Source organism: Colossoma macropomum, unplaced genomic scaffold (assembly GCF_904425465.1).
Source record: "Colossoma macropomum unplaced genomic scaffold, Colossoma_macropomum, whole genome shotgun sequence".
NCBI lineage: Eukaryota > Metazoa > Chordata > Actinopteri > Characiformes > Serrasalmidae > Colossoma > Colossoma macropomum.
The window spans coordinates 11,378,221-11,397,837 of record NW_023494791.1 but is presented as its reverse complement, the minus strand read 5'-3'; the positions used below and the strand labels follow the sequence as shown (position 1 = coordinate 11,397,837).

At 39.5% G+C, this 19,617-nt stretch overlaps 1 protein-coding gene across 3 annotated transcripts in view; it reads left to right on the top strand.

The window, feature by feature from the left end:
- Positions 1–19,617, top strand: part of akt3a (v-akt murine thymoma viral oncogene homolog 3a) — a 127,661-nt gene that overhangs the window by 93,394 nt on the left and 14,650 nt on the right. For 2 of the 3 annotated variants that reach the window (XM_036573844.1, XM_036573845.1), the window contains exons 3-10: positions 3,083–3,208; positions 6,919–7,030; positions 11,945–12,089; positions 12,331–12,462; positions 13,956–14,021; positions 14,562–14,630; positions 17,162–17,284; positions 17,777–17,905. In XM_036573844.1, the coding sequence (XP_036429737.1) occupies positions 3,083–3,208; positions 6,919–7,030; positions 11,945–12,089; positions 12,331–12,462; positions 13,956–14,021; positions 14,562–14,630; positions 17,162–17,284; positions 17,777–17,905 (902 nt within the window). Of the gene's footprint in view, positions 1–3,082; positions 3,209–6,918; positions 7,031–11,242; positions 11,686–11,944; positions 12,090–12,330; positions 12,463–13,955; positions 14,022–14,561; positions 14,631–17,161; positions 17,285–17,776; positions 17,906–19,617 lie in introns of those variants that run through there. The other variant, XM_036573847.1, reaches the window with a different exon arrangement.

Genomic DNA, 19,617 nt, shown 5'->3' with positions numbered 1-19,617 from the left:
AAAGATGTTTAAAGTACTTACATTTTCACTCAGGTACAATTTCTTTGTTGTTTATCCTCACCTTTCTGAATGATTCCACACAGTTGGCAAATACCTAAGTGCTTACTCAGAATGCTAAACATTTGGCTCAGTCACATGACATAATGTAGAGCAGATACCAACAGGAGAGAGAGACCCTGCCATTCTTCATCTCAGTGACAACAAGCTTAGGTGCAATAAACTGGATAAGAACATAGAATTTTATATGAAAGTCCACTAAACATTGCAAAACAAAAATATGATAAATACTCAGGTAACAGTTCTTTAAATTTGCACGAAATATTTCATGATCATTTCTATTTATATAGCCCCTTTCCCATGCTCAAGGACCCCTTGCAATCAGAGAGAAGAAAACATTAAACAGGAAGCTATGCTACATGCTTAAAAAAAAAACACCCCATATGAGACAGCACTACATAAACAGTGAGGCAGCACCATACAAACAGTGTATTTAACTGAATGGGCTGAGGATTGAACTCTTTAGAAGAATGATTAGGCAAAAAATTCTACTTACCAAAGATGTGAAACCTAAGTTATACCTAATGGCCAACACTGCTAACAAACACTACAAGTCAATAGTCACCCAGACCTTTGCATAAATACATCACCAAAAAAAACTCATATCACTCAAACTGGATCTGGCTCTTCATTAACGTCGCACCTGTTGTCTAAAGTGAGCGTCCATTCAGCTACGCAAAGAAGTTTTGTTTGTTTTTATAGTTCACAGTAAGTCATACTGCTACATCCGGGGTAAATGTTAAATTGTGTAAATTAGATGTTTTTTGATAAACCATTCTTTTAACTTTGGTGCTACCGTGCTAAATGATTGACCACCTATGGAGGTCAGTCAAACCTCAATATAATACAGGCTTTTTCTGCAGGGCTGTGCTTTAGCTGAGAACACTCTCAAGCCCATTATCATGATTTAATTTATTTGTTTCAAAGGAGAATCCTGCAAGAAGCTGTGCATATTCAAATACAGTATGTTTGGTGTTGATGGAGTGTTAACATACAACCACAGCATGCTGCAAGTACAGCATACTGTTAGTACAGTTAACCGAATCTCAGTATGATCACTTTGTATGCAAATGTGAATGAGGCTTTGCAGAATAGCCTGTTTATTAACCCTAACAAGTGATTGTGAATTCCCAATGCATACCATGCAACAGGCAGCTGTGATGTGCATTGAAGGTTTTGCTGCCTGCTATTGAAGGCTGGAGGGCATACATGTGGGTATGCACCCGTCCTGGCCCCTAGCATGGTGATGTTGACACCCTTGTAATCCTGCTGTTGATTGTTAGATAGCACAGGCTGGTGCACCAGAAGTTTTGCATGGTAATACAGTGAGACCAGCTGCTCAGCAGATGTTGTTTTTTGTCGCTTCAGGCTGGAAGGGTTAAAGGTTCCTCAACTACTCCCACTGGGCACTCACTGACCCCCCAGGCTACAGGCCTTTTTGTCTAACATCCTACCCACCCAATTGTCATGTGCCTGAGCTCTGTCCGCTCCAACACCTGGCCTCAAATTTGGCCAGATGATGCTTGAGCTGACATCCGGCTCACAGGCGGTAAACATGTTGTTGCCATGTTAATGATGTAATCCTGATGTTTGGTCAGTGATACGATGGCCACTCTAATAAAAAGGATGTGGGAATAATCATAATTCCCATAAACTGAAATTTATAAATGAACAAATGTCTCAGTTCTGTGGCAAACAGACAGAACATAAGCTGTAGATACATCTGTGCATACATCTGTGCATTTATCGACTTAGGACTTGTAATCATTGCAGGCTGTCAATATTGTAAATGGTGTTGTGTGCTCACTATGGGGATCAACAACAAATGTGTCAAGATAAATTCTGCTGATTGGTGCAAACTGGCAAATAAAAATGATTCAAAGTCTGTGTACAGAGTACTCAGTAAAAGTCTTTGATGTTTCAAAGCTGCCTTATTTACAGTTATAGCCTGACTGATCTCTTGGTTGGCTCATGATATCAGCCGGCTTTAAGATGTAGATTTATTAGTAGCAGCAAAAAAGTTGCTCAATCACAGATAATTAGTGGATTATTTTATAACAGTCAGAAAACAATTTCTTGCTTACATGCCTGTCTTTATTGTGACTCCTGCAGTGATGTTCACCATCAGTTCATTTCTGTTGATCAGTAAAGACTAAACTGGTAAATCTGTACATTTTGAAAACAGCATCATGTAATGCAAGTGAGTCAATAGGCTATAACTAGCTACACTTAACTTTACACACTGATAGGTATGTTGCAGGTGTGTAGCTGGAAAGTGACCCAAGAATACTGACCAAAAGAAACTAAATAAAACAGTAATTGAATTATTATGATAGCTGGAGACTTGCAGGAGAGTGATAGAGCAGGTGTGCATCAGTGTTATGTATTTATTTGATATCTGTAGTTTGCACTTAACCCAGGCTTTCTCACTTGCTGCCATTTAACCAGCAACCTCTGCTCTTGGATAACGTATTGTAGCACCAAAAATCCTTTTGAGAACTGATGAAAAGTAGGAAAAATACGAGGTCATTGAGAGACAAAGCCAAGACTTCTGGGTAACTCCACCCGCAGTGCTACAATATTTATATTATTAGAGTGAGAGAAGAAGCTTTATTGACCCTGAATGAAACTGTACATTTTGATTTTCTGATTATCAGACATATCTGACAACAGTTGACAACTGATAATCATATCAGTTAGTAAAGCACTGATTAACAGTTAAAGTATAAAATGAAATGTTAATATAAAATATAAAGTTATATCATCCTCCTTTACTTATTTCCACCTTTACTACTTCTTTGTATGAATAGATGTATGAACTTTTTTATGCAATATAAATGGCAAAGCTACTTTAATTTAGCTACTTTCATAGCAAAATGATTTTTTCTATTGTTTAATGTAACTGGATGAAAATGCAATTGAATGTGTTAATGTGCAGGCGTAGTTTTCAGAATCCCAGGCTGCTGTTTACATTCAGACTTGTCTTTCTCATTTGATGTGACCACATTTTGTCTTCTCTCAACAGGTGAGTATATCAAGAATTGGAGACCACGCTACTTTCTGCTAAAGACCGATGGATCCTTCATTGGATACAAGGAGAAGCCGCAGGATGCAGACCTACCCTACCCTCTCAATAACTTCTCTGTGGCAAGTGAGTAATTATGTGGCATTGAATTTTAACATTTTATCAGTGCAGCTTGTTTTCAGTGGAGGATCTTGTCTCTCTCACCGGCAGAACGAAGAGGAATTTATGGATATGGAACATCTTGCACTTAAATTAGAGGACATCTGGGAATTCATTGACAAATTAAAATCTTAAAGTGGGTCTGCTTACATGGTGTTAATGTGCTAATGTGAATCTCGCGCTTTGATTGTTTGTCCACCTGATGGTCTGGCACAAGAAAATAAACGAAAAATTACGGAATGGTAAAAAATTAGAGCTATGTATGGTTTCAAAATCTTTCAGTTCCTTGACTTTGATACCGATTTGAGAATGATATAATATTTTTCATACAAAATATGATATATCAATACATCATATCATTATATCTAGAAAAAAGTCTAAACGCTCCAGTCACAGCTTTGTACTCAGCAGGATTTTAAAGACGTAGGAGTTGCCAGTCTCAGTTTTGACACAAACATGAATATTGGCTCACTGACATTGATAAGACTAACTACTTTTTGAAATTGTTTATTGAATGAGACAGAATTTTTTAATACTTGTTGGTACTGAAAGAATTCTGTCAGTACCATAAAAGCCCTAGTAGAAATAACTATTAACATAAATCCTGTGTATATTGTGGTAGTTTCAAGTGGCATTACCATACCAAGACTTATTTAACTATGAATTAAACCGAGATAATCATGTGTGTGTGCTTAATTTTAAAGGATCTTATTCATCATCATATATTCATATGCAGTTTCTGCAAGTACAGGCAGTTTTAGGTCCTGGAAGTGAATGTTTTGATATAACATTAATGTTTTTAGCATAACGCATTGAGAATGGTTTATTAGTTTCATAACACACTTTCACATACAAATTTGTTGCTAAATGTACTGAGATTATTGAGTGTAATTTATGAAGCACATTTTGGGTCAGTCCCATTTTTCTAGACATGTACTTTCTTCAAATACATAAAAATAAGTTACTGAATTACAAAAATTTGAACTGAAACTGCAATATATATGTAAATCAAAAGATTATTAAATAAACACTGTTATTCGTCAATCAATGTCATTCTTTTTCTATGAATGTATCTGTCCCACTGACCAAATGACCTACAATAATGTTTTTTTACTAAGCCAAACTTTAGATTAAAACATACATTACTCAAAGAGCACATGGACAAAAAGAGTAATAACACTAATATAAGTGTCTCCTTGTTTACAGAAAAGTAAAATAAATCTAATATACATAATACCATCGTCATATTCAGTGTTTTCAGTGTGTCCTAACAGCATTTATATAACTATTGTGTTCTAAATGTTTTATAGACTCATTTTCATGACAGATTCAAATATATTAGAAGTTGTCTGCCAAAGCTAATGTAAAGACATATTCGCTCTTTTTCAAAAATGTGTACAGCCGAAGCTGCCTGTAGTTGCAGAAACACACGTATTTATATCAATTTTCAGCGTGTCTATAATATACAGTAGTTGTCAGTGGGCAGCCGGTGAAAGAAAGCTGCTAGCATATGCAGCCCCTGCCACGTGCCTAGAAATAGATGCAGCGCAGAGCGCTTGCGCACACGGCTCCTGCATGGCATGCTGGGTATCCGGCCCTAGAAGCTGGCTCTCAGACACATGGAGCGAGCTGCGCTCTCTCTCTCTCTCTCCAGCCCTCCATCCGTCAGGAGGCCCGGCCAGGTTTTAATCTAAAGCCTGGAAGAGAGAGGGGTGGCCATACATCCGGCCCGGGCTGCTTTGGCAGGGGGAGAGGATTGCCACATCTGTTGCAGAAAGCTGGGAGGCCAGGTGGTTGTGGGAGGCTGATAGTCTAATGTGCTCTCTGAAATGGCATGCCTTTCTCCCCCAGCGGCCTGAGCTGCCTCTAGCCTGCTCGTCCGCCCGCCTCCGGACTGCTCCGACTAGAGTCCCCTCACACAGACACACACACGCTGACCAGACCTGCACTGCCCACCAGGCAGCACAGTCAGTATCCACCAATTAGTCTTTTTAACAATGATTGCAACATATGACAAATTCGCCATTTCGGTCCCAGCAATTAGTTTGATTTGTCACATAGAGGTTAAAGTCAAATGTAATGTTTTAATGAAAGGCAGAACAAGGTAATACAGCCTGTATCACTCTGCACTCCAAAGTTTGTTTTCTACATTAATTTTAAAGGGTCCGTATCCCACATTTTTCTTGCATTTTATTTTCTCCCCTCTGCGATCAACTTAGAACCTTTGTGTGGTTTTATGTAATAAAAACAGTCATAATTCATTTTACATAACTACTTTTACTACAACACTCTTTATTCCTTCCAAGGAAACAGGCATTTTTATTACTGTGCTTTCAAGACTGATATATGTAAATGAGCTCTGTTCTGATTGGCTGCCTCATTTAAAAAAGCACAACGGGCAGAAACATTTTTTATAACTTCAGCATGGGTGGGTGGGCCTAAACTTCTGTAGGCTGAATAGGTAGATATGCATAAATGTATAGTTTTTCATGAAATCACAATGAATTTAAAACTGTTTTTGCAGCGTAGTTTCCATGTATGGACTGTGTGGACTGGAAATGAACAATATGTTTTCAAATTTTGGCAGTGTATATATACGACATCAAACTTTTATTTTAAAAAAATGAGGGGAATGAGTTTTCCATGATATGTGCCCTTCGTGCAGCACACATGCAAAATTTTTAAGTGCAAGTTTGTTTCTGGAAAGTCCCTTTGAAGCTAGTTGGTCCTAATTTGCAGCGAAGCATTTGCCATGTTTGTCTCCTGATGTTTTCTGTGCTTGGCACCCTCTCAGCCTTATTTTAGACTTGAGAACGCCTTAAAAAGCTAAAGCATGGCACGATGGGTGGAAGTCGCAGCTTCTGCGGCTGTTTAATTGGCATGCTCGCTCTCCTCTGTGACTCTTGCTCCGAGCAAAGCTCGTCATCTGTGATCCTGCGTGGCAAAGCAAACAATGCTGTCAGCTCGCTCTGCTCCGGCTCCTCCTGAGGTGTCACATTCCGGCTGCTGTGACCTTGTTTTTCTGCCTCGCAGCAGGCGCCTCCAATTTTCTCCTGCTGCCCAGGTAGGAGTTGCCGTGCAGCGTGCCGCCTCGCGACCTCCGCGCCGTCACCATTAACCTTCGGGACCATATTTAGGCCGCAGCATTGCTCGGAGGCGGCTGGAATTGGCCAGCTGAGGGTCCTCATGACGGACTGGTGGCCGCGCTTCACCTGTCGTCCAGTCATTGTCCCTGCTGCTGTAACAATGAGCTGGACTCAGATCACCTTCACTCCCCACGAGCAGAGATGCATTAGTGGCAGAAATTAGTGTCTGCTCATGAAGAAACAGCTGGCATGGCAGACCTGAGCGCTGTTCATGCCACAGCCCTCTCCCTCTATTCCTCTCTCTCTCTGCCTCATTCGTCTCTCTGTGGTGTTGTGTGGCTCTCTCTTGCCCCCCCCCCAGCCTCCCATCAACTAACAGCCATTTGTTTTACCACACACCCCTGTTTATCACACAGAGTTCACTACAGTCGCCTGCAGCTGGCCACTTTGACCTCACTAAACACACAAAGTATGCTCTAGATTGTAGGTCAGCTTTCCCAATTTAGATCTTCTAGTAACCGCTCAGAATGGTCTTTAACCTTAACACTTCACCTCTTTCCTCTCTCCACTCTTTCATTCTCTTTATTCCAGAATGCCAGTTAATGAAAACAGAACGACCAAAGCCCAACACGTTCATTATCAGATGTCTTCAGTGGACCACAGTCATTGAGAGGACCTTCCATGTAGACACTCCAGAAGAAAGGTGAGTCCAGTCTCTAAGTGGAGGGGGAAGTAGTTTGTAATTACTTCATTTCTTCAGTTCTTATAAACACAGCTTGTCGTTTCACGGAGAAAAGCTTTGTGTGGAAAACGCAAACTTAAACAGGATGATTATTCTATCATCGTTTGAAAAGCGAGCGTTAAAGATGCACTGGCCTGCATCCTCCAGCTGTTCCTTTCTTTCTCAGCAGGAGCCATGAGTGCTTAGAAATCCAAACAAAATGCAGAAGCAGCGTATGCTAGCTGGCTAGGAGGTAGAAAAGCACACACTGCCTGATAGCCATTTGCTATGAGAAACGCATCACTGCAGTAATCGTTTTGCACAGAATGGAATAATTTGACTTCTGACTTGTTGTTCAGTGAAAAGAAAGTCAAGGGGGCATTAATAGTGAGTGGACCTAACTGAGTTTCTTGTTGAAATGGGAGATGAAGCACTGTAACTGACTAAAAATTACATTCATAAAGGAAAATGATAAACATTGAGCGCTTAATATTGTATTTACAGTGTTGTCTATAGACTATGAAGTTTATACTGCTGTACTGTGGAAAAGTCGAGACACTCATCTATATTTAGTTTCTAGTCAAAACAAGTTATTCATTTTGAAGATATATGTCTGAGAAGATTACCTATAAGATAATCCACTTCCATAAGGAAGGGCAAAGTCAAAGAAACCTAGGTGAAGAAACAGGAGTTTGAAAAAGGATTTACTTATATAGAGAAGATGGGACTTTTAACAACTATGCAAGACCTGGTAGACAGCAAAACTGTCACCATCAGATAAACCAGGGGTCGGCTCTTTGCAGTAAAATAAAGCTCTGCTGATCGTTCTAACACTGTTTTAATAACACTGGAGTTAATGTATAACTGCTATTCACCCTTTAACCCTGAACCCTACTGGTCACCATAGCAACACATATAACAATCTCGCCTAGCTAGTAGCTAATGAAAAAGCAAAGCAAAAGATTTAAGACAAACATCGATAATTTGGAGACAAACTGATTTATTTGCATTTATAAGCACTCCAGCTGATTTCCTGATACATTTAATCTGCAACAAAAAACTGTCAAACACTAAAAAGTTGTGAAGCTGAAGTCAGTTTCTCATTCAGATTTTCCCGTTCCACCTTAAATGGTGCAGTGGTTACATTCTGGCACCTCAGGTACCATTTAAGTTGGAACAGGGAAAATTCGAACAACATGCTGGCGAATGAGAATCTGACTTCAGCCTCGTAAAGAAATTGCACGTTGAGAGACATTTTACAAGAAACTATTCTGCTTTTGCGAAAAGTTTCCTGCCGGAGATGCAAGAAATGCGGCTATAGCTGAGCTAAAGCTCAAAGCAGAGCAAAGTAAGTCTGCGTTTTCCTTTATAGGCCATTGTATTTTTTGCCTTTACTGGCTGACGCATTAGCACATACAAAGACATATTTACAGCCAAGATGGTAAAATGGACATGAAATTTTGTGGCTCCCAAGGTGGTTTGATTTTTGTTGAAAGGACAAAATGGCTCTTCTTAACATTTGGGTTGCTGACCCCTGAAATAAACTGTAGAGCTTTCATCTTTGAGAGAGAGGAGAAAATCACGCTCTACTTTTGCTTCAGATCTGAAAAAAAATCCATCCTTCCACTGTGAGAAGATAGCTCAACAGTATGAGTCTGAAAGGATGTGTGGCTGTCAGGAAGCCCTTACTGAGAAAAGGAAATAGATGAAAAATGTGCAGTTCAAACAAAGTAGCTGCTGGTGTTCTGAGAACAATGGACTGACCACCCCAGAGTCCAGACCGCAACATCACTGAAAGTGTTTGGGATCGTCAGAAGCAAAAAATGAAACCAGATTCTATGACTGAACTTTGGAGGTGTGGAAAAATATCTGCAGATTTCTTTGAAGAACCTGAAGGCAAGCCTCCTGAAAAGAATGGAATCTGTAATAAAGGCCAAGAGTCGACACTATAATTGCTGAAAACTTTAATAGTATATTTAGTTGTTGAGGCTGATATTTTGCCATTTTTTTCTTAACTTTTGCACAGTTCTATAGATCAGGACACATGTTTAACCCCCCCCCAACACACATCTCAGCAGAAGTGAGTCCACACATTCTGGCAGAGGGTCAGTGAATGGTAGGCCTACATGTGAGGAGAGGTGGCAGCAGTTGGAATCATGCCAGACTGTAGTTAGAGACTTTATCCCTCATTTATAAAAGAAAAAAAAGAAAAGAAAAACACTCATTATACTCTTTTCTGTGCCCCTTCATCCACACAACCTTGAGAGAGCGTCTCTGGCTCTGGAGTTTCCCACAGGACTGCCGATGCAGAGTAACACAGAGATTTTCCTAAATTTCTTAAATGGGTTTTCTAAAAGCCTGTGGCTCATTTTTTTCCAATCACTGCAGTACATCTGAGCTCCCTCATAAGGTCACAATCTTAGTGGTCAGTATCTGTAACTATGTCAGAGTGACCACATAGTCTGGATGCTTTGTCTGTGCTGCTAAAGGTGCTGCTCCCACTCGCCTAGAAAACATTTCTTACATGTAGATTATAAAGCCACTCAAATGAATGCAGGCAGTGAAGTTGTTTGGTTTGACAGTGATGCTGGACCACCAGGGGGAAGCACTCGGTCTGCCTCCGGCTGCCCCTGTGGTGATAAAGATCTCACGGGAGGTTTGCAGAGAGATCCTTTCTTCCTGTTAAGAATAGCGTGCAATTTTCCTCCCCTCTCTTGAGGTTTTTTTTTTAATTCATCAATACGCTGCAGACTTTTCTACCATGATTGTGGCTGATGTGTGGTCTCCTCAGCTGGACAGTGCCTTTTGTAACTTGGGGACAGAACTAAAGAAAAAGTTGAGAGAAGAAAAGCCTGATAGGCCTTGTTCTGCCTCAGCTTAGTGTGTGGCTCCCTTAGTTTGATGCTTGTGCTGAGGATAATAGTAATAAAGAGCTGAAATAAGCCTGAAAATAATAATAAAACATTAGAATAAGACTAAATCTATCTAAGCCACCTATCCATGTGTGCACAGAATATACACAAAACTGCCAAGGTTAAGTGACAAAAACAGTATTAAGACATATAATAGAGCTACTTTCTTACAGTTAAGGCTGCATGATACTTTAACTGAAATCACATTTTTTAATTGCCATCATGATTAATGTAACAGTTTTGTACAGAACAATATGACTATATTTGTGGGATTCAACTCTGATCCTGGAAGTCCAGTGTCCAACACTGTTTTTGGAAAGGACAATTAAGTAATTGTGTTGGTCGCTGTCCATCCAGGAACAGAATTGAATACTCCTGATAGATTCAGATTTAAAGACACCAGAGAAAGTTACATTTAAAAATATATTTATCTGGTCTGTAAGCATTTTTTACTCAGAATAACACTAATATAAGAATAAAAACAAATGACATTAATACAGTGAGTTTATGCATGTCAGTATTTCCGTTTAACATTTGAGGAAGCTCAGTATTGCGTGTAGTTGTCATACAGTGCCTGGTTTGGCTAATAAGTAAACCATGTTAAATCAGCTGTGCTGGGGAGGATTTTACCAAAACTTTGTGATGTCTGGGGACGTCGAGGAGAAATTTGGAGCCAAACATTGTGCTTCAGACTAGCTCAGAACATTTCAACTATTTCTTTTTAAATAAACAATTTTTGTTTCTTTTATTTTACTGTATTTATGTTTATATAAACAAAGTTATTACAAGAATTAAAAGAAAACATAAAAATTGCTTCTAAATAAAATATATAATTTGTAAACAATTCTAAACATAAAAACATTATTACAAAATCCCAGTTGTAAAATAAACAGCTTAAAAACAACTACCAACTGCAAGTGGGAGCTTTTGGCACTCAAGTAGGTTTTGTTTGTGTTATTGAAAGGGAGAAAAATGGCATGAACTCTCAACAAATGGATCTCAATAATACACAGAAATTGTCTGAAGGAGTCGATGAAGAATTCAATCTAAAATATACAAAGTGAAGATTGTAGTTTGACGCTAACTGATACCGGTATGGGTGTTAGCAGAAAGTAGCATTGTCAGTGGTCCATTATGGTGGTCCAAATGTATTACATGTATCACAGTGTTCTTGAGGTCATGTGGCACAGAATTGACGCTGTCCTTGATTCAAGCTGATTTAAAGAATAAATGAAGATTATGATTTTGATACCATTATTTGTGCAGCCCTACTAATAATAGTGCAAAGCATTCAGCAGTAAAACAAGTAGAAGCATTTTTGTGGCGGTGGCAGACAAAAACATTACGGTGGGAACCCTGATTTTCATTTACACTAGTGTGAAAATTGAGTACATAAAGTACTGACATATACTGATTATTCATCTTCATACTGTGACCATGAATTTCACAATGTGTTGATGTCTTCCAAAAACGGGCCAACACAAGCCTCTGGTGAAACAATGACATACAGCAAGCCTCTCTGAGATGAATTCATCATTATTAAACACACATGCTCGGCAGCCTGAATGCACCGCTGATTCTGCACAGCAGATGTGCTGCACAACAAATGAAAACTCAATGGAGGGAGACACTGTTTGCAGAGAAGGGGTGGCTATCCCAGTCACTTTAAATTATCCTGGTAGAGTGTCTGCTTCGGCTCCGAATGTGGCATCATAAATTACTGAGGTAATCTGCTCAGGCCTCCATGGGAAAGAGGGTCTATTGTTATCTGTTTTTTCAGAAGTTTCTGTGTACAGCCTGGTTTCTGAGAGCTGCTCTTGCTTTTGAAACTTGTTTCAGCTCTCGTACGTGCTCTTTCACTGTAAATCCTAAGACTTTTGTAAATCTCAAAAAGCTGTGGTTTTCCAACAAATGGCACGTCTTGGATGCATCTTGTGTGTTTTAATTCTCGGTTGTGCATCTGTGTCTGTGTGTGTACTTTAAGGGATGAGTGGACAGATGCGATCCAGATGGTGGCAGATAAACTCCAAAGACAGGAAGAAGAGCGGATCCAGTGCAGTCCTACGTCCCAAATAGACAACATCGGAGAGGAGGAGATGGACATCTCCATCAGTCACCACAAACGCAAGGTACCACCACACCATCTGCTCACGCTCACTGACCCACATTTGCGTTAGGAGAAGATGATGGTAAAAGATTGTGATCAGAATCGCCCTGAAGCAGGTGTAAAAGACAAAGAGTAGATTAGTTCACTAATATTTGGAAGCATTGTAGTCACAAGATAGTTTGTCGACAGTACTCACAAACTCACTGTTCTTCACTGTACTTGTATTTTGTCACATGACTCACACATGTCCGTTATCTCTGCAGACAATGAATGACTTTGACTATTTAAAACTACTGGGAAAAGGCACTTTTGGTAAAGTCATTCTTGTAAGGGAGAAGGCAAGTGGAAAGTACTACGCAATGAAGATTCTGAAGAAAGAGGTCATTATAGCAAAGGTAAGTTGTAATAGTTTGGTGTTTGAATAATTAGATGTTGAAAATACTTTAAAGGACATTAATTACTTAACCCTTCAGAAAACATACAGATGTAAAAACGAATGGAGAGGTGACTGATGCTCAGTAACTTTAAAGGGCTCATGTCGTTGAAAACCAAATATCCCTTGCTTTTTTGAAATATGTAAGAGTTAATATTTTGAACATTGTTAAAGTTTAAAAAACAGAATCTTTGAGGATAATACTGTATGTTATACTACACTCTTAGCAAAAAGGGTTAAGTATGGCGGAACCCTTTTCAGTGTTACGTGGACTATTGAATGAGTAGAACTGCAGTACCACAGAAAAAAAAGGAGAGAAAAATTAGTAAGTATTAAGCAATTTAGTATTCAGACCTTTTCAGGATTATGCTATGATCTTTTCAAAACCTAAGGCATTAATAGTGATAATAAGAAGCTAAATATATGCAAAATCACCATTTACAGGGTACTTTCTATTGGGAGGTGGAACTTGTGAAAATATTTTTTTTTTGTCATTTTTTGTTTTTAAAAAGAGCATTTTAAAATGCTTTTTGATAGCATTTAAATTTGACCGGAAAGATGTACATTTATCATAAGTTTTCATTTTTAGAGTTTTAGTCTTAAAACGGATCCTTATTTTAGCCACACCTCTGCATTTTAGAGTAGGGAGTGAGGCTGCATCCCTGTCCATTATGGCCACATGGTGAGCTGTTAGATCTTATTGTTTTGAAGTAAACGGGTCCCAACGTCTGAAAATCAGCGTGTAACATTAAGAATTGTCACTACTGAAACCTATTTTTTCTGCAATTAAATAAACTTTTTTGTGTTTTAATACAAATATTCTGATTTTATGTCTGTACAACTGTTCGAAGTTGTGTTTGCTACTTATATACTGGCTAGCGTTTTTTAGTTCTGCTCAAAGCTAGCTTAAATTTTCACTACCGAAACATTTGGAAAAGTTTGGTGGTGTTATAGTTGTTTCTTTTGTGACAAAATGGAATGTTCCTAATTAAGGTGGAGGGACAGTTAGAGTGAAAGGGTTTTTCTCTGAAGTCAAAGTAAGTCCGAAATGTGTTTTTAACTGTAACAGATAGGTGGAATGTGCCATATAGAATCATTTTCAAAAGGTTTTCTATCATGAAGGTTGCACAGAATGCTTCTACTACTGCTATTACTACTCCTACAGCTAATACTGCTACAATTGCTAATAGTAATAATTAATGAAATAGAGAATGTAACGACTGAATGAAACATCATTAAAAAAGGCACACATAAAAAGAACCATTTTCTGAAAGGCAAAGAACCATTTAAGCATTGGTTATGTATATAACCATAGCCATCATTAAGTGTACACCCTTTATAAATCCTTCAGCAATACAGCACTGCACTGAATTTGTACAGAATGTATAGTTCATTAGTGAAATGTTAGGAAAGAAAATCAGGAGGTAAGTTCTCCTTTTGTTTCTTCTCCTGTAGGACGAAGTGGCTCACACACTCACCGAGAGCCGAGTGCTGAAAAACACTAGACACCCTTTCTTAACTGTGAGTACATCTGCTCCCTAATGACTGAGCATACAGCACCCACACATACAGTAGTTGTCGGCACCTTAAAGCTTCACAATGCTCATCTAATATATGATTGTGTTCTCCCAAGAGCCTAATTATAATGCAGAGAATAAACTGTTATAAATTAGCAGCCCAAATGTAGCTGTACATCTGTTGAGAAGTCGCCAGCGAGAGGTAATTTCACTGACACTCCAGATGCTGTTGTGTGCCACATTTGATACACAGCAAGTTCAGAGAGAGAAAAAAAACACAAAACAATTTACCCGGCGCAAGATGCTGCTACCTCTCCACCTTCACCTGATTTCAAAGTTAGCATCAAGGCCCACAGTAAAGAGCAGAGCTTCTGCTCAAGTGTTTTCCCTTTTAATGTGCTCTTGGGAGAAGAATGTCACTTTTAGCGTGTGGTTTGAAAAGATTCTTCTTTCTCAACATACGTTTCCATGTTTGCGTATGCAAAGACATATGCTAAGTTGTTGGGTGCTTTTTCTAATGGCGTGTCTCTGCCTGCTGTTTTAGTCTTTGAAGTACTCATTCCAAACAAAAGACCGCCTCTGCTTTGTGATGGAGTACGTCAACGGAGGAGAGGTATGTGTGCAGTTGTGTGTGCTCAGATCTCTCTGTAGAAAGCTGTGGTGCTTTGTGGTTCCTGTCTGTTGCTCGATGATAAGTGACATTTGGAGAGGCTGAACTGTTCCAGTGAGCACTGTTAGGTGTATTAATAGGGTGAGTGAAGTATCCTTATGTATGAGGAATAACACTGTGGGTCTTTGCTATCACCTTTAACCCATAAAAGTAGTGCTGCACAAACAAGCAATCAGTCAGTTTATCATTTTGAATTTGGCCAACCTTCGTTCCGTTTTATGTTGTAGATAATGTGAGGCAGGTGAGTGCACTCACACTGTATTTAAAATCTGCTCCTTCACCTGTACCAAAATGTTGAATCATGATTATGCATGACTCATTGTGCTAAACAGCCAGTTATCTATTACTTTCACTGTAGTACTTCATTTGATTCCTGTTGTTTAAAAAGGCAACTGATTTTTCACTAAAGAGTAAAAAAAAATGGCTATTTCGCCCATTGAAGAGCAGTTAGTGTTATGGTGCAACTTTGGCTAAAGGAAAGTGCTGGTACTGGTGTCTCATTTAATTCATTTAGCCAACACAATGGCCCTAATTTATCAAACCTGCGTAAAAAGAAAATGTAGTTTTGATTGATGTCATACAAATTACTGAAATTTCTGATTCATGAAACTTTCGCACAATATATAAATAAATAAAGATTTTAGCATAAATGGTGAATCTTAAAATATATAATTAAGCACAAGCCTACCAGCACCTCATTTACTTATCATTTACATGAAGCACGCCCTTATTCATGCAGTAAGTAGCTCAGTCAGTAGCCAATTAAATGATAGCATTCAGCGGCTGGAGGCATTGCTGTGCTCATAGGTAGAGTTTGAGCTTGAGCAGTGAGTGCACTGCTATCCCTACTGACCAAACTTTATAAGATAAAAGATAAAATTGCAACAATAGGGAAGAATAAAATGTGAAATAAACAAACGCTTTGAATGTGATATAGACTGGTATTGATGTGACTGTGTAGTGTGATTATTCTCTAGTATTATTATTTTCTATTTTTATAGGTATTATAGATATTGATAGGAGTTTTTGTTAGTTAACTGCAAATCAAGCCTTTTTTTCAGGTTGTTCAACTGTTGCGCTCAAATTTATACAAACTCCTGGCGGATGTGTTTTGGTCATGCAGATATGGCAAAGATGAAACTGATAACTGACAAAATTGGCTTAACCAGATGCAACTTGAATAAGGAGCGTTGTGTGGTTTGGGTATTTAAAATAATAATAATAATAATAATAATAATAATCTGTAAAGTAGAGGGAATCAGACATAAAAAATCTTGATCAGTGCACCTCTACTTAAAGTCTAAAGTTATTATATTGTTTTGCTGTGCTATTTAAATATAATCACATACTTGGATTTATATTCAGATGTTTCAATGTGGAAAAAATACAGTTCATGGTAAAATATCTGCTTTTCTACTTACAAATACAAATATGATTTTGATTGAAACCTTAGAATCTGGACTTTTTCACTTGTTTCAGTCTTGCGTTATGGTTTTCTGTTTCTTTGCGTGACTTCTAAACATCACCATAAACGTTGTTTGTTATGATGACTCTTGAAAATGTGACTTTTTTGGGGGTTTTTTTTCGAAAACCTGAAACTAATCTGTTACTGCTGGAGAAAGTTTGAGGTCCCTGACTTCATTGGCACAAGTCAGAGCACAGGGCTTGCATCTTCTGGGGCTCGGGTTTTGATAAATGAAATTCCACCATCAGCGGTGCTGTTTAATCAGGGAGGCGGCAATCTCGCTCTCATTCCCTCAGCTTGTAGTGTCACCTGCTCCCCCAGCCTGGTCCAGCCAGAGCTCCTCACCTCCACGCCACCAGCCCAGCGCAGTCTGTCCCCCTTTCAGCCTTGCCACATTCACAGCTGCCAGTGCGCTGATGAAGGCACACCTGTCCTCGTCCACGCCGCTCCATTCCGCACCGCACCGCTCCGCTCCGCTCCCTCCTTCCCCGACTGATCAGCGGGCCCGTTAGCGCTCCCCGGACAGCCATATTCAACCCCCTCCCACAGCAATTAAACAGCAAAGACTCCCAGCCAGGCTCCTGGGTAATTTGTAGAAGACGAGCTCGAGCGAGAATGAGGGCCAAGCAGTTTGACAGAAACCCTTGACATCTGACTGGGGGAAGCGACAGGAGAGAGGGGAATACTCCCTAAAAAAAAAATTGAGGGAGATGATTGTGGGGGAAGGCGCGCTCCTGACACTTTGATGGGACGTTAGCCCGTGAGCGCGCTAGCGCTGCCTTTAACAAGATTGGTGTATTGATTAAAATGCTGATTTAACAGGCCGCGCCGGCCTCTCTCTGGAAAGCCGGGGATGATGCGCCAGCTGCTGTCTGGGTTCGCCGGGCGTCCTCCGAGGGCCCCGCCATCTATCATCTCAATATGGCGATGGGAGGCAGTTTGTGTTGTGTTAATTTCCTCCAATAAATCAGTAATTATTGCAATCCTGTCCCTGCTGTTTATCCTGCAGCTGTTTTTCCATTTGTCGAGAGAACGAGTGTTCTCGGAGGACCGCACACGCTTCTACGGCGCCGAGATCGTCTCCGCCCTCGACTACCTGCACTCCGCCAAGATAGTGTACCGGGATCTCAAGGTAAACAAAAAATAAATAAATAATGAATGAAAGAAAGGAAAAAAAGGAAAGAGGGAAGTAATCACATATTTTTGCAAAAGCCAGTTCGGTTCCTGTGCACTGCTTTTATTTCAGCATGTGGCACGGGACATGGAAAATGTAATTAAAAGCTCTAGAGTTTGAAGCTTCTTTTTTGGGCGATATCAAACTCTGGCGGCTGTGGAAGATGACACAGTGTTTTGCTTGCAGCCTTGGACTGAGCCGGCGGTAGAGGCGCCAAGAAACTTGAAAAAAGACTTCGCCATTAAAATTGAAAGGTTGAATAGCTGGAAGTTCCTTTTTCTCTGCCATGGCATATGAAATGTAGATGGAGTAAATGGTTTATTCATACAGGCGTCAACATGTTCTCTAATCTGTCGGAACAAGCAGCGATTCTGAGTTTAACAAAAGACTATCCCATACTGTAAGAAAGGCAATATGTACTCATTCTTTTTTCCCCTCTTCTCTCCTCAGTTGGAGAATCTCATGCTCGATAAGGATGGCCACATTAAAATCACAGACTTTGGGCTCTGTAAAGAAGGAATCACTGATGCTGCTACTATGAAGACCTTCTGTGGAACACCAGAGTACCTGGCCCCTGAGGTAACGAGATCATGGCCCTCCTCCACCTCACTGCCTTAGAAAGATACACCACACACCACAGAATCAATAATACTTTATACGATGATGTGATGGAATCAAGAATCCTTCTTTCGTTCCTGCACTATGCTGTACCCAAAGTGCATGTGTGACGGTGTGAGGGTTGAAGGTTATGCCCTTTAGTGAAGTTTTCAGGGAATCCTTGAATAATTCTATGTTTGTTGTATTTATAAATACATTTATACAGCTGTGACTGTGAGCTTTTTTGTTTTTCAGCATCTGCCCTGGGCATTTGTGGAGTATCGATGTAGGGCATTTTGTAAATATTGATCTTTAAAGTATGTTATAGTCAGTGTGGTCCATCTCCTGGTCCAGTGAATTATAACACACCACAGTGTTATCCACAAAGAACTGGTGTAGATTCTAGGCATGTGCTTTCTGACTAATTTTGATATTTGAGTATCTGCAGGAGTTCATAAACAGATATGCGGTTAACAATAGGAAGGGAAAAACAGGAAAATAATGACAAAAGAGGCAAAAACCAGTAGCACACAAAATAGCAGCAAGCAGAGGAATCCATTTGAAAACGTTTTATTACTCAAAAAAGCCGAGGGAAATCTGTAGTTTTTGTGTTGGACAAAACTGAGGCTGCCTCTTCAGATGTGGGCTAAAACTACAGCTAACTTGTACAACACTGGATGCTGATGAGGACTTATCTTCTTACACAAGGTGTTTTCTCCTCAGTGGACGATGTGCCAACGTATTAGCGTTTCAGAGAAATGACTTAAATTTCCACTTACGTTACCCACTGTGCTCCTGAACAAGTCCAAAATGGTTGGGTGCCTGTGCAGTTTTTTGCAAAATCATTGTTTGTAAATGCTTAATCACTTTTCAAACAGAACACAGAGCATTGCAGTTTAACACTGCTGTTGTATTTTTAAATTCTTTTGGACTTTCTTACAGTTATATATATATATAATCTCACATCCATATCCTGATGTTACTTCCCAAAGATCCTAGGGCAGAGTTAGCAATTTAGCCCATTTTCAGTACAGTTAACTTTAACACTTGTCACTGATTTTAATTCAGATCTGTACTAGCTTTTCTTGCCTTTATTTACGAATATATTTAGGTTAACAAAAAGTCAGGCACATACTAGGGATGCATCAATAGCATTTTTTTCAGATGGAGTATGAGTACATGTTTTTAGGTACTTGCCTATACCGATAACATAGCTGTTAAGAAATAAGTAGTTGTTCGTGTAAATGAGTGCAGTGTACCTTGACAGTTAAAACATTAAAATCGAGCTGATTTTAAATGACATGCATTAGCTGGCTACTTCATATTAGTTGCCTTGAATTGAGTAGCATTGCAGTGGAGAACAGTGGGTTTTGTTTCACGTCGGAAACAGTTCTGTATAGCTGAAACTAAATGACGTTTCATAGTTTTGATCCCTGCTCCTCATCTGTCTCTTTCAGCAATCAGTCTCCATAGCACAGTGACATCAGGAATCATATCCGAGGCTAATGCATCTGAAGAGCTGAGGTTTCGAGTTTTACGTCTTGTTGGAGTGTTTTTGGCCCGTTGAACTAAATTTGAATTTCCTCTAAATCCAAGCGTACAGTGTGCGATTTTAGAAATCTTGTAATCTTTGTTCGCAGCCTCTGTAGACAGCTCTGTCTACGGACAGTTACCAATAAAACTGTTTCATTCAC